Genomic DNA, 25,804 nt, shown 5'->3' on the forward strand with positions numbered 1-25,804 from the left:
GGGCGTCGCAAAGGTGGGGGGAAACTACCGCTCCCAGAAGGCCTCAGGCAGCCAAGGCGCTCGAGGCATTCTGGGAGCGGTAGTTTTCCCCACCTGCTTCCGGGAGAGGTGAATTGGGCGCTGCTGTTTGGCACTTCCAGACCTTTGGTCTTGCTGGCACGAGGGTGGGGCAGGGTGATCCCCGCCCAGCCGTCCTGCTGCGGCTTAGGGGACTTGTAGTCCCGGCTTGAAAGCAGTAGATTGTCTGCCAGACCGACCAAGGGGTTTATGGATTGACAGCCCGCCTCTGGAGCAGGGGGCTGGACTAGAAGACCTCCAAAGTCCCTTCCAGCTCTATTCAGGTCGCAGCGACAACAGCCAGGATCGAGGAGATCCTCTCTTTGGATCTCTCTCTCCACCCGGCCTACCTCTCAGGGCTGTTGTGTCGATAAAGCAGCTCATTTTAAAAGTTGCCCTCCAAGTGGTGAATTTGGGAACTGCAGGCTCTGGTAAAAATAAGGCTGAACAAGAAATGCTAATTTGGGCACTGCAGCTTGTATATTATACACAAACACACAGTATGTACTTCTGGTGGTGAATGTATAGGGGGAGAAGTGCCTAAATTCTAATGGTTAACTTGATTACTCTTAGGAAAAAAACAACAGAAGGCGTATACGTATGCCTGTCAATGCCAAAGGATTCTAATTTGTCAACATTAATATTAAGCTAATGGCGCTTTTGGATGTAGAAATAAGGTCCTTCTAAAAATGGACCCATCTCTGCCTTTTTCAGTTTTGCACACTTTTATCTTGCGAGCCGATAAAGTATAAAAGAATCCAGATTCCTTCAGCTTTTTAAAATCTCTATTTGATTTTTTTTTTTTTTTTTTTTGGGCCATGTAATTGGCTAGTTCAAATGTAAGCTAAAATATAGATTATATAGATTTTTTAAAAAAGCTTTTCAGGACATTTCAATACAAGCATCTCACACACTCACACACATACACACACACACACACTCAAAAAAAATCCTGGGGAGGGAGGGGGGGGAAAAAGAGGAAAATCAAAACTTTTGCCATTACAAATATTGCATTAAATTCAAGAAACACAGACACGCACGCACGCGCATGGAGTGAGTGATAGCTGTTTTCTTTTTCAGTCACAAAAGCACAATATAAATACAGAGGTGTGTGTGTGTGCGCGAGAGAGAACTCATTTTTTTTTCCCTGTGGTAATAAAAATACATTCTTTACAATTAAAATTGTAACTAGTGCAAGTCCTTTTCCAGCCATTGCTGCTGAAGCTCACCCCCTCCATCTCCTTTTTGGGGTTCATCAGGAAGATTTGAGGGGAACTTCGTACTTGAAAATCACGCTGAAGATCTTCCCACCCAGGCGGTCGGCCAGCCAAGAATTTTTGAGCACGGCCAGCTTAAGGCTCTCACACCTGAGCTTGGCGTGGTAGTTGGTGTGGATAGCCCGGCCCATCCCTTCGATGATCACCAGGTCGGTCTTCCGCTCTCGGACCAAGTTAGCCAGGCCCTTGTCCAGGCGGCTGTGAAAATCAACAGGATGAGGATTAAATTACGGCCGTTGGCTCAACTGTGGTTTAATGGATCAGGATCCATTAAGAGAGCCCTTAAAAGACCTCGCTCCCACCACGATAGCTGCCCTTGGTTCATTTTAAACCCTTGATCTTAAACCCTGCTAGAATTGGGTGTGTCTAGTCTAATGAAGAGAAGGACGAGGGGGGACATGAAATATGTTCCAATATTTCAGGGGCTGCCCCAAAGAAGAGGGAGTCAAGCTATTCTCCAAAGCACTTGAGGGCAGGACAAGAAGAGATGGAAACTCATCAAGGAGGGAAGCAACCTGGAACTAAGGAGAAACTTCCTGACAGTGAGAACAATTAACCAGTGGAACAACCTGCCTCCAGAAGCAGTAAATGCTCCAACACTGGAAGTTTTTAAGAAGAGACTAGACAGCCATTTGTCTGAAATGGTATAAGGTTACCTGCCTGAGCAGGGGGTTGGATTAGATGACCTCCAAGGTCCCTTCCAACTTTATTATTATTATTATTACCTATTTTATAATGATATAGCTTAGTAGGTGGGTACAGCCCCGGAAAAGTAGGCAACATCAGCGCCGCTGCCCCCTTTTAAGTTTCTTTTTAAAGGTTTTAAAATAAGCAGCTACAAACTGAAGAAGCTGGAGTTGCCAATTTATCTAATACAACTTTGTAGGATCTTTGAAAAAAGGAGATTGACAGAGCAGGGTTGGCAAGCTTTTGAGCTTCTGGGCTCTGGGTCTGTTCAGTCGTTTCCAAACAGTGCCGAAGGCCTCGGTTGCGTCTGTGCCAAAGGATGGGTTTTTCGCACTTGGCTCATTTTAAATGCGCTTTTAATGGGCAAAGAAAAGCCAGCCATGCCCTCCGGCGAGTTAATTTGGAGGCAGCCAAATTAAAGGTGGAGGGATTTGTGGCAAAGGACCCCAAAGGCTAAAGGAAGATAACAATATTTTGTTGTTATAGGTATAAAGGAAGATAACAACGTATTGTTATAGCTAAAGGAAGATAACACCGTATTGTTTTCAAATCTCTCTGTCAAATGGCGATCCAATTGAACCAGATAATTTCTCTTGGGAAAGGCATCTTGTGTTAGAAGAGAGGGAAGAGGCCACAAGTGCCTGCCAGGAAAAATTCAAATCCCAGAATTCCCTAGCCAGCAAGGCCGCAGTAAGGAATTCGGGGGCCGAGTTTAACTTTCAGAAGCCGATCAGGCTGCAAAAGTCAACCATGCGTGCTTAAAATCCGTGGAGCGTTCATTTTGCCCCCATCCCCACCCAAAAAACAAAACCCAACAGGCACCGAGTCTTATGTTTATTGATAATTTTACAATGACTGGGACGGTGACCAACCTGAGATCCAAGCAGGGCGAACTGGAGCCGGTCTGGACCAAAAGGAGCCTCTCTTCCTTCAGGGCAGACCTAAAGAGAGAGAGGGGTGGGGTGGGGTCAAAAGCTCAGCCCGTGGGAGAAACGTCCGGCGAAGTTGTCCACCATCAGGGCAACCTTGCAAACAGAGTTGGCTTAGCAAAGATGGGAGGATCTCGGAAAGAGGCAAACAGGGAGACACACTTCAGCTGTGTGGTTTTCCCATAGCCAATTTTAGCAGAGCCCTTGAGGAAATGTATAAGTACATTTGCAAGTATAAAGCAAACGCTGCTTTATACTTGATACACTGGTTCTCCATCTTTCGCTTTCTATCGTCTATATCTATATCTTTCTATCTATCATCTGTGGGTCTATCTGTCATCTATCATCTATATTATCTATCTATCTATCTATCTATCTATCTATCTATCTATCTATCTATCTATCTATCTCTAACTACCTATAATTTCTCTATATCTATTTATCTTTATATCTGTCTGTCTATCTATCTATCTATCTATCTATCTATCTATCTATCATCTATCTATCTATCTATCTATCTATCTATCTATCTATCTATCTATCTATCTATCTATCTACATATCTTTCCTTTCCTCTGCCCAAAGCAAAACTTGGACTTCTTCGGGCTTTGTGTCCACCAATCCTTACCGAATAACATCATCCATAGCCGCAATCTTCTCCACCACAAGCAAGGATTCGTTATACGTGACGTCATTCAGAGCGGGACCTGAATTGCAAGCCAAAATAACCTGATATTGCAAAGGAGAGAGAGAGCGAGGAAGAGAAAGGGAGGGAGAAAGAGAGAGAGAGAGGAAGAAAGAGAGAGGAAGAGGGGGGAAAGAGAGAGAGGGGGGGGGGAGAGAGAGAGAAAGCAAAGGACATTTTGGATCAGCACTCTATAAGACATACAGGGATGTTTGATTCACTTTTAAATTGGAACTGAACTATATTCTGACACATTTGCATCCAGGCTTCCCTCAGGGACTTTGGAGCGAGGAACACCGACACCATTTTGGGGGACAAGCTAAATTCTCAGGCCAGTGAGAATTTCTTTGATCTTGGCTTGTGAGGCAAGAAGACCACCAAATACAACTGATATTACTGTTGGGGGGGGGGGAAGAGATGGTTGGTCCAGAAATGAAAAAGGGGGTCTCATCTTCACTACTACTATCCAGAAAAAGTTGGCAAGACAGAGCTGGCACTCCAAGAAGAATTTATACAATCTAGAAACTGCCTTGCCTGTTGCCTTTTTCCTTTTTTTTGGACCAACTCGTTAATGTTAACTCACTGGCAGATAATCGATATTTGGTTTATATCAATTGATAACTGGGGGTTTTAAGGCATGCCTGCCTCTTCTCTCCTGTGGCAGACCCCCATTTAAAGTTAGCAGAGCTCCTGTCAGAGCTGCAGGAGAGACTTCAACCCCCCCAAAAGAAAGAGGAGAAAGTTGTGGGTTTTGTGTTGCCAGCTTCGAGGGTGGAAGAGACAGGGTTGATAGCAAAAACCTCTTTCTCTTTCCAAGTCATGATTTTGACCGGCATCTTCCGTTGAACTAAGTTTATTTTTATTTGCTGCTAGCAAGTTGGTTAAAAACTCATTTGAGATAAAAGATGCTATTTCCACTAATTGTTTTTTTTTTTTAGGTGGGATTAAACAATATCATCTCCCCCCCCCATATAGTTCCTATTTAAAAAAAAAACAGCAGTTCCATTTTCTTTCTAGTCTTTTGCTAACTGGGTGCAAAAAAAAAAAAAAAACCCCTTTTCCCGCATATATAGTTCCTATTTAAAAAAAACAACAACAGCAGTTCCATTTTCTTTCTAGTCTTTTGCTAACTGGGTGCACTTTCCCTCAACCCCCCCCGTTTTTTTCCGAGTTTTTTTCCCCCCCAGGCCTTCCACCTTAAGATGCCAGAATATTACTGACCTCCGTGCCCCTACAGAGCAATTCCCTAATAAAAGGGAAGACGCCTAAGATGATATCAATTCCACTGTTATCTGCAAAAATTAAGGCACATTTATGAGCTGGGGCCTGCGAAAGGAAAAAGAGACGCATCAGAGAACTCGGAGGCCAATCGGGCTCTTCCTCACATTCGGCCACGGATCACCCGGTGGCCTCTTTTTCAAGTCAAGCTACGCTGCCGGGAGAAAGCCAAAATCTGGGGAGGCAGGACGAAGGGACCCAAAAAAAGAAAAGAAAAAAAAAGAGAGGGGGGGGGTAACATTTCAGTCCCCTGGAATTTCTGGACTACTCAAAATTTTTCAAGGAAACTCTACAAGGTCCCTTTTTTTTTTGTCACGTGAGATGAGGGTGGGAATAAGTGGGAAGTCTTGACAATTAGACCAAACAGTTCCTTGGGGTGGGGTGGGGTGTCACCCTCTTCTTAGACAAGAGCCCCCCATTTTGATGCTCTGTCCCAATGTCCACTCATGGAGTGGGACGGCAGAGACAACGTGCAAACACCTATGGGACAAGCCCAGTTCAACCTTGTTTCTCTAACAGAAACTAACTCGGTTCGGTCTGGAAAGTCAGTCTTAGAAGAGACAAGAGTCTTGTGGTGTGTTAAAAAGGAGCCCAATGTGTTTCTGAACCTCAGCGACTTTGAGAAGGGGTGGGGGGACTTCAACTCCCAGAATTCCCCAGCCAGCCATGAATTCTGGGAGTTGAAGAAACCCCCCCATCTCAAAAGTTGCCAATAGGGGTAGCCAATAGGTTTCTGCTCCACTCAAACGGACGGAACTTGAGAGATAATTGCCTATATTTCCTATATTCCTCCCCTTTCTCATTCTCCGCCCCAGCAGCCCCCCAGCCCACCCCCAAAATGGCGGCTGAAGGACGGTCTGTGTGTACCTTGAGCCGTTCCACCCATTCGCTGTACGAATCCACGAGCCAAGGACGCTCTGGGCATCAGGAAGGGGAAAAGGGGAAGAGAAGAAAGAGAGAGAGAGAGAGAGAAAATAAATTAGATGATCAATTATCAGAATTTACCATTTCCTGGAAAGGAAACTGTCATGGTTCCGACGAATGAAACACTTCAAAGAACTTCCAGGCATGTTATCCTAAAAAGTCTTTTTATTCATGTGACAAAATGTCGGCACGGCAGGATAAAAGGATGCAAAGATCTGAAATCTCCACCACCCCAGAGCAGTTATTTTTGCTAGCATTTCCCCTCTCTTATTTTGCTGTTGTGATTTACGTTCTCCAATTAGTTTGAAGGGCAAAGGTTCTCTTCCATTCCCTTTCCTGGGCTTTTCCCTCCTCCCTCACTCCTCTGAATTAACTCTAAAAGTACTAGACAGTTCTTCATATTTGGTCAAAGCAAGAATATTCAATATTAGCAGCGTTGACAGAAACCAGGACCTCCAGCTAAAGAAAGAGTAGATTTTAGAAAAGTAAAACATAAACACTTTGCAGAACATTGCAAAGACTCGACCTGATTGAGAGAGGGGTGCCCCTACTCTACCCCTGCTCTACTCAACATCCAGAGATCAAGCAAGATTCTTCAGAGAGGCCTGGAGAAGCTACAACAGCGTTGAAAAAAAGCGACTTTTTGCGCTTACGGCCTTTTTGCCGCATACCCCCCCCCCCCAGGGTATGTGATCCAAATTCAGGCACCTGGAAACCTGCTTCGTATTTATGATGGCTGCAGCGTCCCCTGGGGTGGGAGATCATGCGATCCCCTTTTGCAAGCTCCTGGCTAAATGGGGCAAAACTCAACCCATCAAAACGACTCGCTGAGCGACGGAAATTCCTCCAGTCGCCAGCCGAGGATTACCTATCTTTAAAAGGCAGCTCCTGAGCTTAAGTTTCCCCCCTCTCTGAGTACCTTGCAATTTTTCCTTGGCTTCTTCGAATCCAAACTGGGGCTCCGTTTCCAGGACGCTGGCGGTGGGGGAAACGCCGGAGGAGAGGGGAAAAAAAAAACAGAGAGAGAGAAAGGACAGCAAACAGGTGAGGAAACCAGGCAGGGCAGCAACACATTTCCTGCTAGTGTTCTGTGGAAATAAAAAAAAAAGCCCACTGGGATTCCCTTTGCAGAGATCTCATCAGAAAGGCTCCCCAAAGGATCAGAATAAATTTAAGATTTCTGAAGGGCAAAACAGAAGCTCCATCCCTGGCCAGCCTCCCCCCCCCCCCGCGTGGCAGGGGTGGGGACGGGGCCCTTTAGGCTGAAAAGCAGGTATTTCCAACAGATGCAGATGGTGCAGATGGTCCTCTACTTACAACACTGGTTTAGTGACAGTGTTACAACGGCACTGGAAAAAAAGGACCCTTTTTCACACCTGCAGCATCCCCATCGTCACAGGATCAAAATTTGGATGTTTTAAGCAGGGGGGGGTTGGACTAGAAGACCTCCAAGGTCCCTTCCCAACTCTGTTATTATTGTTCTTGGCTCATATTTACAACGGTCACGGTGTCCCCGGGGCCGTGTGATCCCCTTCTGATTTTCTTCTCCCCCCCCAGCCCACCCCCAAATCCCGAGACCTACTCCGAGACGGCTTTGGCCCCCCAGTCGAAGACATTTCCAGCCAGGAGACCCTTCACCAGGGCGAACTGCCTCTCCTCCCAGCCGAGGGAATCCAGGGACTCGATCACCCCCTGGTAACACCGGAGAGCAATGCCGTTTTCTTTCTGCTTTATCTGCGAGAGAGAGAGGGCACAAGGCAAGCTCAGAGGGGAAGGGGACTCCTGGCCCAGGCGCTGGCTGCTGGGATGATCTTTTGAAACCTAGTTTAATCAGGAGTTGGGGGCTGGAGGTTCCAGGTAACTCGGAGGATCCAGGGTTATTGGGCTCCAGGTTGAGAGGAAATGTAAGAGGAGGGAGAGTGCATGGACCCCAGAAGTTAGACCTTCCCACTTGCTCTGGCAGCTGGTGCCCAATGTTTTCTGCTCCTCCGTTCTTTTTTTTTGCTGAGCTCCGGTGCACCAAATCTACTGGATGCCCCTAGTAGTCCTGCTTTTCTATTCTGAGTGTCACGGAGGGAGTGCAGAGTGCACAATCTCCCCTCTGGATTCTTCCCCAGTTGAGTGTCTCTCTTGAGCTACGGGAGACAGAATAAATTCATTCCCCTTCCTTCCTTCCTTCCTTCCTTCCTTCCTTCCTTCCTTCCTTCCTTCCTTCCTTCCTTCCTTCCTCACCTTCCTTCCTTCCTCCCTCGCTCCCTCACCTTCCTCTTCTTTCCTTACTTCCATCATTTCCCTCCCTCCCTCCTTCTTCTCTCCCTCTAGCCCTCCTGCCTCTTCTTCCATCTTCTTTCTCCTTTTTTCCCCCTTTCCTATCTTTCTATCTCCCTCCCTCCCTCCCTCCCTTCCTTCCCCAAGGGGATGGGGTTGGGGAAGCAACACTGGGTCATGGCTCAAAAGATATGGGATGCACTCCAGGGCAGCAGCGAGGAGGAGGAGGAGGAGGAGGCCTTACCTTGGAGTAGGGATCAGGGAAGTTAAATTCGTTCAAACAGTGTTCCCTTGTATCCAATAAACTTCTAACTGTTAGGGTGCCGTATGCGCTGAGAAGGAAAAGAGGAGGAGAAAAGAGTCAGTTATACCCAGGGTGGTGGTGGGGGGGAAGGGTCTTCTGCCTTTTAAACCCACCCCTGGCTAATTTATAGCCATTTTTGCTCCCTCCCTAGCTCTGGCCAGGATTTACATAGCAAGAAAGATGATGATCAGAAACTTGAGGACTTTTTCCACTTTGGCTTCTCCATTTTCTGGGATCCCCTGTTTATTTATACAACCGGCCTGCTTTTTCTCTATGGCACATTCTTGCATTAAATTAATGGGAGGCCAGCTAAAAGAGTTTGCTTGTGGCTCCTGAACCAGCAGCTGGCAGAACATGTGAAGATGCAAAAGAAGTAGGAAACCACTAAATAGGATAATCCTCCCACACACACACACACAAAAAAGGGCCAGCCCCAACTCACAACGGCTGCTGTCGGAGTGTTTGTAGTTTGTCCCAGTACTTGTGTCGGAATTTCTCGGCTCGCTCGGCCGCGTCGACTGAATCGGGCTGGCTGGCTGCGGCCCGTTTGGCAACCTGGCCAGGGAACGAGAGAGAGAGAGAGAGAGAGAGAGAGAGAGAGAGAGAGAGAGAAAGAGAAAGAGAAGGAAGAACTTTTAATGCAAGGGGCTGAATTGAGCCAGATTCTTCTTCTAGATTAATGCGCCACATGCCCGTTGCCCCCCTCCAAAAAAAAAACTCCTTTTCCCCAATTCCTAAAATGCTCTTGTGTTCGGGCTCTTTCCTGGGCTGTTGTGGGCCAGTGGGTGGGTGGTCTACGAGGCCGTCTGGAAGAGGGGGAGGCCAAATTTCCACCTTCCCCCCCAATACCTGGAAAGCCTGTTCAAGTTTCAGCAAAGGGAATAAAGCAAGCAAAGAAACAAAGGAACGAAGTCTGATTTTTCTCTGTGCAAAAGTGTTGAAGTCCTGGTCGAGTTTCCCACTAAGCTTTACTTCTCCTGGTGATTTGGGCTACCCTTAGAATCATAGACCCGGAAGGGACCTTGGAGGTCTTCTAGTCCAGCCCTGCCTTGCCCAAGAAAGGAGGCTTTATTGCACTCCAGATCTTTTTCCCTGAAGATCTCCACGGCTGGTTGGAGAACTCTGGGAATTGAAGTCCACTCATCTTCAAGAGGCCGGGGTTGAGAAACACCTCTAGCTTGAATTCTGTGCTCTTAAACTAGGGGTCTTCAAACTTGGCCCTTTGATGACTTGTGGATTTCAACTCCCAGAATTCCTCAGCCCAAAGAGCCAAGTTGGAAGACCCCTGTCTTAAACGGATCAGAAAATGTAGGATACATTCCCCGATTCTCCTTCCAGCTGCTCTAAAACATGGGGAAAGGTCTACGAAAGGAGATGGGAGCGTTAAAAGGGGCGCACTTCCTCATGACTCCATCCTCACCCCCACAACGGGTCCTTACCCCATCCAAGGCCTCCTGAAAGCACGAGAGCCAATACTGCCGGGCCAGGACGTCGTCGGTGAGATCCACGGTGTCTGCGACGTAAGTGGAGGGATCCTGCAGCAAGGGGAGATTCACCAGCATTCCCTCCAGACGGTCCATTTCCAACATGTCGAACTGGGGGAGATGGGGGGGGAGAGAATGCAGTGTGAGCAGGATGGTCAAAGATAGATAGATAGATAGATAGATAGATAGATAGATAGATAGATAGATAGATAGATAGATAGATAGACAGACAGATACACAGATATATAGAGACACAGATAGATAGATGATAGATAGATAGATAGATAGATAGATAGATAGACAGACAGACAGACAGACAGACAGAGATATATAGATATATTAATTTCAAAATTGGTGGGAACTTCATCCAAAGAGGAGCTGGGGGGGGGGGGAGGATACTGTGCTTTTGGATGCATTACAACAGCAGTGGGGAAACCACAGCCCAAGAGATGCATCCATGTTAAAAAAAATCAATTTAAAAAGGAAGGATAAAAATATTAATATTGGCTTCCATAAACCTTCATTTGCTCTCGGTGGGAGGATTCAAACTTTGTTCCCCTTTAATGGGGGGTTCTCCATAAAGGTGGATTTCAGAACAAAGGAGGTCTGACGTGTTCATTTTGAGACAGTTTTAAAACAATTGGGGGAAAAAAAACCCTGCAGGATTCCAAGATTTCCTCCTTGCTCGGAAGGCAGATGGTTCCTGTCCGAACAACAATGGAGTCCCACCTCTTTCCATTGTTCCATTTGCAAAAAGGCCCCGTCAAGATCCTAGAGACCATCAAGCAAGGGGTCTATATTTAGGGATGTGGGATCAGAGCTGAGCTTTTTCTAGGCCAGGAAGACTCACGGTGCCACTTCGTTCCCGCTGCATGGGGCAAACGTCGGGCGACGTGCTCAGAAGGCCTGAACTGCTAGCGTAGTTCTCTCCCCAGCTGTATAAATTGGGATCTTGGGAGGGAGGAAGAGAGGAAGAAAAGAATAAGATATTCCAGCATATGCCAAAACAGTCCTATTTTTTATTTTTATTTTTTAAAAATTATCAGCATTTTATTTTTACTTTTCAAGGAGACAGAATATTGGATGGGAACACACCCACCCCTTCAGATCACTTAAAGGATGGATTCTTGTTTTAGAAAGAGACTGTATAACCAAGAGAACGAACAGATCCACCCGGCTTAATTTTTTCCATCAAAAGTTAAAAAAAAACACAACTGAAACACAACACCGAAGCAGAGCCTCATAGGATAAGAAAACGGGAGCTGCGAATCGCCGGGAAGTTAGGCTGTGTGTCTAGTTAGGTAGCATGTGTTTGTGTAATTTCTGAAGGGCTGTTAGACAAAAGCACACAAACACACTCTCCAAATAGAGGCCCGATGGAGCAGACCCCGAGCCAAGAGAGGCTTCTCGCAGGCAGATAACCAACATGGAAATCCAGTCTCTACCGGGTGAACGTCTTCCCCACTTTTGGCCTAAGCCAAAAGACTTGGCCAAGCCTTTCAAGACCACCCTGGAATAAGAGACTGGGACTAACTCTGGGGAGGGGGGAAAGGAGCTCTGACTTTTGGGGAGGGTGAGGGGGGGGCAGAAGAGAAAGGGGCTGCACTTACTGTCTTGCTCTGCTCCTTTTAAAAAAGCACCTATGGCTCCCAGGTAGCCTTCATGCCTCAGGAACAAAGCCTGAACTTCACCCTGTCGTAATGAGAAACACGGTGTTAGCAGGAACACCACAAGGAGCAGCTGCTCTACACTTACAACGCCGAGCAAAAGGCACGGGGGAGGAGGAGGACGCCTGTGAGGTTGCTTCAGGCCCAAACCCTTCCCCTCACCCCCCCCCCACCCTGTCCCCGTGGCTCGCCAGCCTGCTACAAGTATTCCTGATTTTTAACGTCTCCCTACCTTGGAGAAGAAGTTAATGCTGTAGGTGATGGTCCGCATGGTGGTGGGGTGTCCCCGGATGAAGAATCCGCCAAAGTAGATTTTGTCCAGGTGGTGGAGTTTGGCGTGCAGGCAAGCCAGCTGCCCGATATCGTTGCTGATCATGTGCAGCAAACTTTTAGCCATGTCTTCTTTGGAAAAATCTGAGAAGGGCCCAAGAAGGTAGGGGAGGGGAGGGAGGGGGGGGGGAGATTGAGTACCCTATCCAAAAGATGTGGGTCAATGAATGGAATCCCAAAGGTGTGGTTTTTTTCCCCAGGGGGCAACTGGACTGTCTTGCTTTTTCTTTGAAGGCGTTTCGCTTCTCCTCCAAGGAGCTTCTTCAGCTCTGACCAGATGGTGGGGGAATGGAAGGATTGATACTCCTTGCAGACAGCTGGTCATTTGTGTCCTTTTAGAGTTGTTGAGGCCACTTGGAGACTTCTCTGTGTCCTCAGGGTCACCTGAGGGGTGCAAATGGGCGTGGAGCCTGCTTGGAACTGCTGAAAGGATTTGTGTTGTGGACTGGAGATAGAGGATGTCATATCCCCCAAAGGTGCAGCTGAGGGAGCGCTGTTCAATTCAATTTCAAATATATAAATCCTTCCACTCCCCACCATCCAGTCAGAGCTGAAGAAGCTACTTGGATGAGAAATGAAATGTCTTCCAAGGAAAAGAAGAAAGTCCAGTTGCCTCATGGGAAAAAAAAACAGCACCTTTGCGACAGCCGGGACCTGCACAGCCCAGAATCTCCATCGTCAATTAATGGAAGATTGCCGAATTTTATTCAGAACGAGATTTAGGGGGAAAGAATCAAAGAGGGTACTGAGATACTGATCTGGAGAATGAAAAATAAAATAAAATAAAGGCCCTTCATTTTAATGGACAGAGCAAGCCAGCCCCTTAACAGACACTCCGAAGAACCAAAGGTTGAAAAGTCCCACCTTTGTCTGCCGTGGCAGATTTCCCAAAGCTGCTGGCTATCAGGTTCCCGCTCAGGCCGAGGGTTTGATACGCTCCGCCGTAGATATCCTTCACCAGCATGTCGACGTTGGTGTGTTGGCCCTTCGAAGCGAGCTGCAGCAATTCGTCGAACTTCTAAAAATGGAAATCCCAAAGGTCTGTCAGATGAACCAGCTGGAAGGACGGATATTCCTCGGCACCAGCCTCTTTCTCTTTTCTTTTCACGCCCTGTCTATCCATCTGTGTCTGTCTCTGTCTGTCTGTCCATCTATCTATCTAGCCATCTCTCTCTCTTCTCTCTCTCTTCATCCATCCATCTATCCCTCTATCTAATCTCTCTCTCTCTCTCTCTCTCTCTCTCTCCATGTATCTATCCATCCATGGATCTATCCCTCTATCTACCTATCGATCCATCCACCCATTCCTATCTATCTATCTATCTATCTATCTATCTATCTATCTATCTATCTATCTATCTATCTATCTATCTTCTATCTATCATCTATCTAGACGTCTATCTACAGTATATCATCTGTCTCTGTGTGTGTCTATATCTATCTTCTATCTATCTATCTATCTATCTATCTATCTATCTATCTATCTATCTATCTATCTATCTATCTATCTATCTATCTATCTATCTATCTATCTGCTTAACTTAAGAGCAATCCATCACTCAAATGCCGCACTGCTAGGGAAGAACATTACCTTGGTTTTGGTAAGCAATGTTCCAAGGCCCCAGAAAGTCCCGCCTCCGATGGAACTTCCGCCAATCCATTCAAATTTATCTTCCGTTTCCACCTATCAAACACAAGGAGCAGATTCTTGCCTAAATCCTACCGCTATTACATGGATAAGGACACGCTGTCTCTTTAGGGCAGCCTGGGGCAAGTGGAGGGCAAGTGGAAGGGGCAAGTGGATCTGCTGGGGGGGGGGATCTGACCCAGGAGAGAGATCAGCGAGCACCAGAGAATGGCTGAAAGAAGATCTTTCCAGAAACTGCAAATCAGCCAGCCTTACGACCGTTGCTGCATCTGCACAATCTCGTGATCAAAATCTGGACGTTTGGCAACTGATGGGTGCAGCGTCCCCAGGGGTCACGTGCTCCCCGTTTTATGACCTTCCCCAAAGTCAGTGGGGAAGCCAGATTCACTTAATAACCGGGTTACTAACTTAACGACTGCAGAGATTCACTTAACAAATGTGGAAAGGAAAAGTCGTAAAAGGGGGCAAAACTCATTTCACAACTGTCTCACCTAGCAACAGACATTTTGGACTCCCCTGTGGTCCTACGTCAAGGATTACCTGTACACCGATCAACCAGCGGTCCTCACCTTCACGATCGAAACTCCAGAGCCGATATTGACCAGCAAATAGGGGAAAATGTGGGGATGGTTCATCTGGAACCTGAACTCGGGGTCGGCATCTTTCAGGTAGACGAAGGCCTCGTGGGGGATGTTCTTGAGGACAAAGTTGCAGCCTTTAATTAGACAAGTCATCACGTCTTCTTTATCCAATCTAACACCAGGTAAGGAACAGAACAGGGCTTGTTAGCGGAGGCGCAGAACCAGCTCATCCCATCCTCATAAAAGTATTGTGGAAGTTTTCTCCCAAAAAAAAAACCTCCCAAGAATTTGATTTTTCCGCGCTGCAACCAACAATGCTCTGGAAGAGGGTTCGTGGACGGGACTGGGGAAGATTTCGTCTTGGCGGGAATATTTATTTAGATGAGTCCACCTGGGCCATTTTAAGTTGGCTGGACTTCAACTCCCAGAATTCCTCACTCACCTACTCCAGCTTCCTTCCAGCACTGATTTGGGGCGACGTTTATCAAAATGGGCTGAAAATTTCCGTCTCACTTGGGCTGTGTCACAAGTGCAGACTAGGATCTTTTACAGTCTTTTCACTGCTTCGTCAGACAGCCTTCTCCCTAACCAGGTGCCCTCCAGATGCCCTGGGAGGTTCAAGGCAGAACCCCCAAACTCTTACGCTGCCGAATTTGGGTAGTCGGGGGTCTCAGCAAATCCCCGTTTTAACCCACCGAGCAATGAAAGCATCCACCAATGGGAAGCAGGGGGGCAAAGGCTGATAGTGTTTGATCCAATCCTTAAGGCTGATCTCTAATCTCTATTACCTGCCTGCTATTAAAATATTTATTTATTTATTTATTTATTTATTTATTTATTTATTTATGAGACTTATATACTGCTTTAAATGCAAGCACTCTCTAAGCGGTGTACACCAGTAAGCAGTGTGTGTGTGTGTGTGTGTGTGTGTGTGTGTGTGTGTGTGTGTGTGTGTATATATATATATATATATATAGGTCTTTGGTTGTTCGGGTTTTCTCCCACGTAAAATGGGAAGTGTCTTGGCGACGTTTCGACGAAGTCCCATTCGTCATCTTCAGGCTGGTGCTTTCAGCTTCGTGCCTCGAGCAGCAGTGTGTGGTCTTGGCTGTTTCTTCCTTTTAACTGCCAGTGGAGGTATGAACTGATTGGGTGGGAGCTTGGCTGTGTTCTGATTGGGTGGAGGTGTGTTCTGATTGGTTAGGGGCTTGGCTGTGCTCTGATTGGCTGGGGGGTTGGCTGTGCTCTGATTGGCTGGGGGGTTGGCTGTGCTCTGATTGGCTGGGGGAGTGTTCTGTTTGGTTGTGCTCCCCCAGCCAATCAGAGCACAGCCAACCCCCAGCCAATCAGAGCACAGCCAACCCCCAGCCAATCAGAGCACAGCCAAGCCCCTAACCAATCAGAACACACCTCCACCCAATCAGAACACAGCCAAGCTCCCACCCAATCAGTTCATACCCCCACTGGCAGTTAAAAGGAAGAAACAGCTAAGACCACACACTGCTGCTCGAAGCACGAAGCTGAAAGCACCAGCCTGAAGATGACGAATGGGACTTCGTCGAAACGTCGCCAAGACACTTCCAATTTTACGTGGGAGAAAACCCGAACAACCAAAGACCTATATACAAATACCCGCGAAAACCTCAGAAAACAAAAACATATATATATATATATATATATATATATATAGATATATATATATATATATATATATATATATATATATATTTACATTGCCCCCAACAATCTGGGTCCTCATTTTACCTACCCCGGAAGGATGGATGGAAGGTTGAGTCAACCTTGAGCCGGTGAGATTTGAACCGCTGACCTGCTGAACACAGTCAGCTAAAGTGGCCTGCAGTACTGCACTCTAACTGCTGCGCCACCTCGGCTCTTGTAGGCTCTATACACCTACACATGTATAGGTGATCCTCAAGTTACGACTGGCTGCTTAACGACTGTTCAAAGTTATGACAGACGTATCTGGGAGGGGGGGTACTCAAAACCTGGATTCCAAGTTCCAAGGGTTGCATCTCTCTCTGCATTTCAAGCCCTCAGCAACTGGACACTCTGACAGTTTTTTTTTTTTTTTTATAATGAGTCGCGAGACCCGTTCGCACTTACTTTAATCCCAGTTTCTTCTCAATAAGGTCTTTGAATTTGTACGCACCACCTCCTGTGGCTTTGATCACTTTCGTTTCGGTGTTGACGAGATGGTCCTTGATGAAATCCAAGCAGGTTTCGATATAGGTATTCTCAAATTTAATGAAATGGAGCCGAGCCGTGATCTCCTCCTGGACGGTGACCTCGTAGGGAGATTCGTGTTCAACATCCTTGGGGATCAAGGACAAGAGAGATTCAAAACTTCCTCACCTCGAAGTTCTTGGGTGGGGAAGAAGGGAAGCGATGCACCGCTGGAAGGGAGCTTCTCAAGTCCAGTGGCTTTAAGACGCGTGGACTTCAACTCCCAGAATGCCCCAGCCAGCGGGCCCAGGTTTGATTGGTTCCTTTCCTTGTGATCAAGTTTGGAACTCCGAGAGTGTCGCTGCGTGGACAGTCAGTCCTCCAGTTAAAACAATTCGTTTAGAAACGGGAAACCACTGTCTTACCTTGCACGACTGATCGAAGGACTGCACCCTGGCCACTTTGTGTTGCACTGTGGAGTAGTAAGCCAACTTGGCCAACGATCCCCCTGTCGGCAAAACAAACGGTGATTGAGAACAAGCCAATCTGGGGGCATGATGTATAGGACTTCCCTGCGAAACCCAAACGATTTGGACCGCGTGAGCGGGCGCGTTTTGCTCCAAACGTCTCGGCTGAAAAACTCAAAAAGAATTGCAATTCTAAGGCTTAAGGATTTGAGTTCACCCAGGAGAAATTTGGTATCATCACCATTTGGGAGCACCCCCCCCCACTGATCTTAAAAAACAAGGGTGGGTTTATGCAGGCCCCCTCCCCCCGGGGTCAAGCTTGATTCACATGAATCCAGATTTTATTCTGTAACCAGCCTGCGGGACCCAGAAGGGCCTTCTCTGTGGTGGCTCCCTCCCTCTGGAACACCATCCCTCTGGAAATTTAGACTGGCCCCCACTCTGATACTTTTGGGAAGGCCCTGAAGACCGACCAGGCCAGCGGACCCGGGATACCGAGGGCAAGATGGGTTAAATGACTAATATGAGGTGACGTGTCGCCAGAGGTGGGAGTTATTTCATTATTTGTATTTCTTTTATATTGCATTTTTATTTCCTGTAAGCTGCCTGGAATCACTGAGAGAGGGAAGAGAGAGGAAGAAGGAGGGGAGAGAGGGAGGGAGAGAAGGAAGGAGAGAGAAAGATATACCAAATTTTAACCACTACCCTGAACTGCCTCAATTAGCAGTCTTGTGCAATGCGACTCCCAAATGCAAAGAAAGACATGGTGTGTGTGTGTGTGTGTGACCCCTATTTTCTCAAGAGGATAACAGGCTCAAACCACTATCACACACATACCACCTTCTTGTGCAATGCAAAACCAGACATCATGAGTCTTGTCCCTCGAGAGGTTTCAAGAACTGGGGTAAATGGTGAATATCGGTATCTATTTATGCCTATCTATAAAGGCCAATTAAAAAAAAAAGATTCTTCACCCCCCCACCCCCTATCTCTCTCTCTCTCTCTCTCTCTCTCTCTCTCTCTCTCTCTCTCTCTCTCTCTCTCTCAATTGCATTAGCCCCCTTTGTCAACAATCAAGCAAAATACAGGTAGTCCTCGACTTACAACGGGGTCGCAAAAGGGGGTCAAATGACCCAGGATACCGCAACAGTCATAAATATGAGTCAGTTGCCAAGTATCTCAATTTTAATTTCTGATCATGAGGACCGTCGTGGCTGTATGAAAAACGGCCATAAGGCACTTTTTTCAGTGTGGTTGTAACTTTGAATAGTCACTAAACATACGGTTGCAAGTCGAGGATCACTTGTATAGCAAATGAGGGGATTAAATCATAATGGCTGGATGCAGCCAGGAACCATCATATTTCTGGTTTAGAGCAGAAAAGCTAAACTTCAAAACAACGTTGGCCTTATCCTGCTGTGCCCTTAACTTTCCTGCCTCCTTATCACCAGGTGCCAGCCACGCCAAACTCAAGGGAATATTTGCACATCTCAAAATGCCAACAGCAAAAGCGCAACGCCCGTCCCCTGGGACTTTTCCCCATCCTCCAATTCTCTGCCAGAAATGGAGAGATGTTTTGTTGACAGCCAGCAAAAGAGACCAGGAAAATGTCAGCCTTGCTCAGCGGAAGCTTCTCCTGAATTCTGCACATTTATACGCCACCTTTTCTGGCTAAAAGTTGTTCCAGCGTAGGGTTAAAGCCATCTTAATGATCTCCCAGTTGTGAATAAAAATACATAAATCAGCTTGGCAAGGGGAGGCATGTCTTGAAAAACAGACAAGTAGGGAAAGAGGCTCAGCTCAATTTTATTCAGCCAGCCAACTTCGTGGGTTATTTTCTTGATGCTGGGTTTTATCCAGGTAGAGAACTGTTACGCTCAATCGAAAAACGAGCAGATGTTAAAATAAAAAGCTAAAAATGTTGCACTAATCCCCGTGACGCAGGTCTGAAACTAAAAAGCCCACAAGATTTGGCAGGCTTGATCATATACAAAGCCGGGGCTGATTCACGGCCTGGGACTGAATAAACCACAACTGGATGGATTCACCAAACAGTCAAACCATGGCTTGCAAACCATCGCAAACACATTAAGCAGAATCGAAAGGCATCATATTAAGGCTTTGTGTTCCCAGCTACGCAACCGTCCCAAATGTCTATGAAGATGTTCAGTCATCCAGGTCATAGCTGTCCCAAAGGTGCTTTTTTCACGAGACAACTTGTTTTTCTTTGAAGATTTCCACTTCTCACCCAAGAAGCTTTTTCAGCTTCTTCCCAAACACTGCAAAAGGCGAGACCCAATTCATTTTTTTTTAACTAGTGACAAATTCTAGGAATTTAGGAAGAGAATTCTGAAAATAAGCCACTAAAGGAACATTGCTTTTTATTTATTAAGGTTTATAGCTACATCTTCCATACCACTTTAATTTGGGAGAAAGTATTTTTTGCCCATCAATGCAAAAAATTTTAAAAGCACAGGGTGTGGTTTCTAAAACGAGTAACAAAATGCTACTTGTTGATGTTTATTTACTATTTAGGGCCAGGGCTGAATTGCAAATGGTCTTAGAACAAAAATGAAAAACAAAAGACATTTGAAAAAAACAACAAAGTTATTTCCTTCCTGGCTTGGAAGAGAGACTCATAAGCTAATATATGGCCTATATCTGGAGCCATGTTTCTTCCAAACTTCTGGGGATTATTATTTTGAGAAGGGGGGAATATTTTTATCAGTTTTTTGGGGGGGGGTTGACATATTTTTCTTGACAGGCCAGGGGGATTTTATATAGGATTTGGGTTCATTGGGGTGTCTATTCACCCCCCCCAAAAGAGGGGGGTCCTGTGGGGTTTGAAGGAAGACAAAACTGGCTGGGGGGGGGAAACTAAAGGGGGGGCAGAGGAAACAGCCCCCTTTTTCCTTCTCCCCATGGAAAAGGAGGGAGCAATTTAAACCCCTTGCGAAGGAGGAGACATTTTTCCTCCCCCCCCTGAAAAAAAGAAAGGAGCCATATTTCCTTCCCCCCCCCCAGGCAGCTAAGGGGGCATTTCTCCCCTGCAAAAAAAAAAACACCCCCAAAACACACATTTTCCCTCTCTGCAAAACGGGGGGGGGAATAGCTGGGGTCCTCCCCCCCCCCCAAGGAAAGGAAGGCCCGTCAGATCCCTCACCCCAAAAAAACACCCGGGATTTGTTTATACCGTCTCCATGTCGCCCCCCCCAGCCCTGAAATCCAGAGGGACGCCGGTCTTTGTAGTCTTCTCGCCAGCGCTAAAGCTGAGGCGGGCGAGCGCGGAAACTGCCGCTCCCATCGGGCGCTGCGCCGGCCGGCCGAGCGCAAGGCACGCCGGGAGTTGCCGTCCGGCGTCGCCCTCCGCGCCGCTCATCCCTATGAGGCGCGGGACTGCAAGTCCCGGCGTGCCCCGCGCGGCGCCTCAGTTCGTCTCCCCCCTTCGCTTCTCTCGCCGCCTTTCCGAGAGGGAAAGAGGGAGAAGGGCGAACGGCGGGCGGGATGGAGCCGGGGAGAAAGCGCCGGCCGCCGGGCTTACCGATGTCGATGGCGAAGCGCTTGGCGTTCTCCAGGTTGCGGAAGATCTCGTCCGGCGGCAAGGTGATGCTCTTGTCCAGCCGGCCGCCTCCGCCTCGCCCGGCCCGCTCCGCCATTTTGGACGCATCGACCCGCTCGCTGCTGCGCGGCCGGCCTCATTAGACATGCAAATTTATGTGCATACGTTTTGCGTGTTAATATCAAAGGGGGGAAAGGAAGCGGAGACGCCAGCCCTGCCCTGAAGAGGGTGGGACGCCGAGTGGCTCCGCCCAGGACAGCCTGAAGGTCCGCCCACCTGCTTTTAGCTTTAAAAATAAAGCCCGGAGGGAGACCTCATTGTGGACTAGAGGCTTATTTTTTCCCCAATCAAAATTTATGGGAGTCTTATCTATTTTAATTACATTCCTGATTTTTTGTACGTCTCTGCTTATCCAATAGTAAGAATTGGGGGGGTTTTAGATGACAAATTGAAACGTCCCCTTTGAACCTCAATGAGGTCCTGCAGCTTGGAGCAAATCAGATCGTGCAAGGAGGCTGGATTTCATTGCCCTGGGCACGTGACCGGTTGATTTTATTTTATTTTTTTCTCCTTTGATTTCAATGAGCCTAGGCATAAAACTCTTTTTAAGTGTTTCAAAACTTGTTCTACCAAAGCTGCATTTTTTCCATGCAAGAAAGCAGAGCATAATTGCAACATGGATCCACTTTAAGCATCTGAACCAGCTTGATTTGGTTTCCAAACAAATACAAAACAGCGGAAGTCACACATACAAAAAAAAAAGGTTATTCTGAGGAACTCCCTGCCACCAGATGTGGCAACAACCACACATTTAAAAAGAAAGTGGATGAATTTCAGAAGACTCTGACCAGCCACTAGTCTTGAAGGCCATAAATGAAAGTGAATTTAGCTGCACCCACATTTTTGTTGGCAGAAAAATAAAGGGTTTAAATTAGAGGTCACACTTAACAGACAGCAAACCCCAAGCTTTGTTTGTAAGCATGCCCTTGTATCTTAATTACATTTTACTTTTTATTCTTTTTTACACATCTTTTATGGTTCCTATTCTTTTAAAAACACATTTTTAAAAATAAAATAAAAAAACTTTTATTTTTAAGCATTTCTGTTCGTCTAAGCTCTTCTTTCGGTATTCTCCCCGTTCACTGAATTTCAGCTGGGATTTGAACCATGGGGAAAACTCAGAAATACGGAATGGAAAAAGGCCTTCGCTGGGTGGCTGGCAGCAAATCTGAGAATGTTAAGTTTGTCATTTTATATTTGGGTTATGTTTCGGTTTTTCCTTTCTTTACCCCCCCCCCCAAAATGCCATGCAATCTACGAACAGAAATGTTTCTGTAAACTGTAATGAAATTAATTTAATTAAAAAGAACACGGTTTTGCTCTTCTGCAACTTTGTAGTAACCAAGGTCGAAATGCAGTGTGCAAATGCAATCAACAGTTCTACATTCATTCTAAAACTGCAGACTAACTTGGGGGTAAACATCACTGGACACAACAGTTGTTTTTGCAACACCCTAAGCCATGATGGCTTCAGTACATTCACAATTGGCTAGATTCTCCACTCAGCTAAGAAAGTTAGAGCATCCCACCCATAACAACAGAATAACACAGTTGGAAGGGACCTTGGAGGTCTTCTAGTCCAACCCCTCCTTATCCTGCTCAGAATAAGGCACTTGGATGCACTGACGTGGCTGAAAAACAGATTTTTATTTATTTTTCTCCTCTTCCCCATTGCTGTGCAAAAGCTTAAAACTGTGCCCCCTTGTAGCGGGGTACAAATTCCGACGCATGTTTACAATACATCAACAACAATTCCGTCCTGCAAGGACTATAAAACAAGTACATCTGTATAAACCACCCCCACCCCAGCCAAAGAAAAAAAAAAAGAGTGAGTGGAAATACAATTTGTACATCCCCGCCCTTCAACTTTGCCCGAACAAAAACCAGCCCACGGGGCTGTTTCCCTGGTTCCTATAAGGACACACAACTTAGCTTGGCCCTTCATCAAAGGCCTTTGTTCAACTTGGTGAACAGAAGCGCTCCCGTTTCGAAAGCCAAACCACTTCCAAGAATGTTCTTGGAATTATTAGCATTGCAATAAACATGTCATCTTGGCAGATAAATGCAGTGTACAAATCTCATAGAACATCTAAAAAGCTTCCCAAGGAAGGAAGAAAGGAAGGAAGGAAGGAAGGAAGAAAGGAAGGAAGGAAGGAGATGGGAGGGAGAGAGGGAGGAAGGAAGGAAGGAAGGAGATGGGAGGGAGGGAGGGAGGGAGGGAGGAAGGAAGGAGATGGGAGGGAGGAAGGAAGGAAGGAGATGGGAAGGAGAGAGGGCGGGAGGGAGTGAGGAAGGAAGGAAGGAAGGAAGGAAGGAAGGAAGGAAGGAAGGAAGGAAGGAAGGAAGGAAGGAAGGAAGGAGATGGAAGGGAAGGGAGGCATATCTTAACGTGGGACAATGGCCCTACTGCTTAGCGCAGTGTTTCTCAGCCTTGCAACTTTAAGAGGGGTGGACTTCAACTCCCAGAATTCCTCAGCTGGCTGGGGAATTCTGGGAGTTGAAGTCCGCCTCGCTTAAAGCTACCAAGAATGGCAATGCATACAGCAAATCAAGCCCTCTGGATTATCTGGCAGGGGTCCGAGAAAATCCCGCCCAGTCCCAAACTCGCTTCTGGCCCCGATGTCTTTCTGAGTCGGTCCCTTCGGGGGAAGCCGTGTTCTTGATCAGCGTTGTCGTAAGACTAGGGAAAAGATTTAAGAGCTGGTCCAGCAGAGAGCTGGGATCTGCGCAGTCTTTGCCGAGACGGTGCCATGGTCCCGGTTCAAGGTGGAATCTATTCTCCCTGTGAAAAAGTAAAAAGAAAAAAAAAATAGAATTTAAAGACGTGATTCTGGGACAGGTAACAAAGGACTCAGTTATTGAAAAAAGGTGGTTTTGCTCTGTCCTGGTTCTTATCTCAGGAAGGAAGGAAGGAAGGAAGGAAGGAAGGAAGGAAGGAAGGAAGGAAGGAAGGAAGGAAGGAAGGAAGGACAGGGAGGGCGGGAAGGGAAGGCGGGAAGGAAGGAAGGAGATAGAAGGAGAGGAAGGAAAGGAAGGAAAGAGATGGAAAGGAAGGGAGGGAGGAAGGAAAGGATGGAGAGAGAGGAAAGGAAGGAAATGGGGAGGGAGGGAGGGAGGGAGGGAGGGAGGGAGGAAGGAAGGAAGGAAAAGAAATAATCAGTGTCCACTCACCATGGCTGTATTTTGGGGACCTGATGATCAAGTCTCAGTTCTTCCCAAAGTGGTCTCTACAGAAGTCATTCTTCATCCCTCTTTCACATGCTGGCTTCTGTACCATCATGGCTTCACTTTGTCCATCCTGGCTACTTGCTACAGCACAAACAAGCAGAGACAGACAATTAGACCCCCCCTCTGTCTCTCTTCCCTTCCGAGTCCACCTCTTCCTGCTCTTAGCCAAACTTAGAAAGACTCCAGGTGGGAAAAAGCGAGAGAAAAAAAAAATTAAGATACTTACTTGCCGGCTACCCAAACCAGCATTCCAAGCCAATCTCTGGCTTGTAAGTGCGGTGGGGAAACAGAGAGACTTCTCTTTATACCCTGGCGGTGGCATTCAAGAGCCTGGGTTCAGCCAGGCTTGGCGTTTCCCACACTCCTGTCCAATCCTCACCCTTCTGCTGGACAATAGCAAACTCGTACATTATGGGATGGTAAATTAACTGTGAATCAACGCGAGAGAATAGCCCGATCCCTGAGGAGCAGGTGGTCGGTTTGAATAACAAGAAGGGCTCCAAAGATCAAAAAAAAACCCCCCAAAAAACGTGGGAAATAGCCCGGGCTATTATTATGGGATTGTGGGAGCTTGGCGTCGGAAACGTCCTGGAGGTCAAGCGCTACCTACACCCACACACACCCGTACACACACACACACACAAAAATTATATATATATATATACATATATATATATATTTGTTTTCTGAGGTTTTCGCGGGTATTTGTATATAGGTCTTTGGTTGTTCGGGTTTTCTCCCGCGTAAAATTGGAAGTGTCTTGGCAACGTTTCGACGAAGTCACATTCGTCATCTTCAGGCTGGTGTTTTTAGCTTCTTGCTTTGAGCAGCAATGTGTGGTTTTAGCTGTTTCTTCCTTTTAACTGCCAGTGAGGGTATGAACTGATTGGATGGGAGCTTGGCTGTGTTCTGATTGGGTGGAGGTGTGTTCTGAATGGTTAGGGGCTTGGCTGTGCTCTGATTGGCTGGGGGAGTGTTCTGTTTGGTTGTGCTCAGGTTAGTCTGAGTTGCAGAGGGGTTTAAGATTTTGGGGTTAGGGAGTCGTTTGTCAATAAGGGCAGGTTTCCAAATGGCTGGTAGGCGGGAGGTATCATCTCGCTTGTTCATGCTGTGTGGGCGTTTTTCTATCTCGATGGCTTCTCTGATTATTCTGTTATTAAAATGTTCACTTTAAAAATACCAAAAGTGAACATTTTAATAACAGAATAATCAGAGAAGCCATCGAGATAGAAAAACGCCCACACAGCATGAACAAGCGAGATGATACCTCCCGCCTACCAGCCATTTGGAAACCTGCCCTTATTGACAAACGACTCCCTAACCCCAAAATCTTAAACCCCTCTGCAACTCAGACTAACCTGAGCACAACCAAACAGAACACTCCCCCAGCCAATCAGAGCACAGCCAAGCCCCTAACCATTCAGAACACACCTCCACCCAATCAGAACACAGCCAAGCTCCCATCCAATCAGTTCATACCCTCACTGGCAGTTAAAAGGAAGAAACAGCTAAAACCACACATTGCTGCTCAAAGCAAGAAGCTAAAAACACCAGCCTGAAGATGACGAATGTGACTTCGTCGAAACGTTGCCAAGACACTTCCAATTTTACGCGGGAGAAAACCCGAACAACCAAAGACCTATATATATATATATATATATATATATATATATATATATATATATATATATACACACACACATAGCGTTCTGTGGGTCTCTAAAGCTTGCCCATGCCAAGAAAGGCATCTCATAGTCAAACAGCAAAATTGAGAGTATATTGGCGATGTTTCGACAAGGTCCCACTCGGGGTCTTTGGCTCGCACAAGGATGAAGCTGAAGGAGATCAAGGAGAGAAGCAACTTAGGACTAAGGAGAAATTTCCTGACAGTTAGAACAATTAACCAGTGGAACAACCTGCCTCCAGAAGCGGTGAATGCTCCAACATTGGAAGTTTTTAAGAAGAGACTGGACAGCCATTTGTCTGAAATGGTATAGGGTTTCCTGCCTGAGCAGGGGGTTGGACTAGATGACCTCCAAAGTCCCTTCCAACTTTATTATTATTATTATTATTATTATTATTATTAATCTCCCAACCACCCATCCGCCCACCTTCCCTCTCCCGAATCTGATCCCTGCAGGCAGCAAGCCAGATGCTCCCGGCTCATGTCTTTTGTTGGGCCCTTTAA

At 46.6% G+C, this 25,804-nt stretch overlaps 1 protein-coding gene across 2 annotated transcripts; it reads right to left on the bottom strand.

Annotated features, from left to right (window-relative positions):
• Window positions 1–830: 830 nt before the first annotated feature.
• PANK4 (pantothenate kinase 4 (inactive)) lies at window positions 831–20,488 on the bottom strand. 2 transcript variants are annotated; one of them, XM_039367832.1, is made up of 19 exons: window positions 20,311–20,486; window positions 16,728–16,810; window positions 16,243–16,451; window positions 14,107–14,290; window positions 13,481–13,573; window positions 12,754–12,907; window positions 11,792–11,973; window positions 11,503–11,584; window positions 10,743–10,843; window positions 9,848–10,003; window positions 8,851–8,963; window positions 8,349–8,436; window positions 7,419–7,570; window positions 6,756–6,811; window positions 5,780–5,829; window positions 4,856–4,960; window positions 3,578–3,678; window positions 2,894–2,962; window positions 831–1,532 (listed from the first exon to the last, which is right to left on the bottom strand). In XM_039367832.1, the coding sequence occupies exons 1-19, from the start codon at window positions 20,423–20,425 to the stop codon at window positions 1,313–1,315; spliced, it is 2,313 nt and encodes a 770-aa protein (XP_039223766.1). In that variant the 5' UTR covers window positions 20,426–20,486; the 3' UTR covers window positions 831–1,312. The 2 variants fall into 2 exon arrangements, with proteins under 2 accessions (XP_039223766.1, XP_039223767.1); XM_039367833.1 differs by lacking the exons at window positions 831–1,532; window positions 2,894–2,962 and having other exon boundaries at window positions 4,856–4,926; window positions 20,311–20,488.
• Window positions 20,489–25,804: the final 5,316 nt, after the last annotated feature.

The sequence above is a fragment of the Crotalus tigris genome, unplaced genomic scaffold (assembly GCF_016545835.1).
Source record: "Crotalus tigris isolate CLP2741 ecotype Arizona unplaced genomic scaffold, ASM1654583v1 scf7180000020588.15403103151:6194809, whole genome shotgun sequence".
Taxonomy (NCBI): domain Eukaryota; kingdom Metazoa; phylum Chordata; class Lepidosauria; order Squamata; family Viperidae; genus Crotalus; species Crotalus tigris.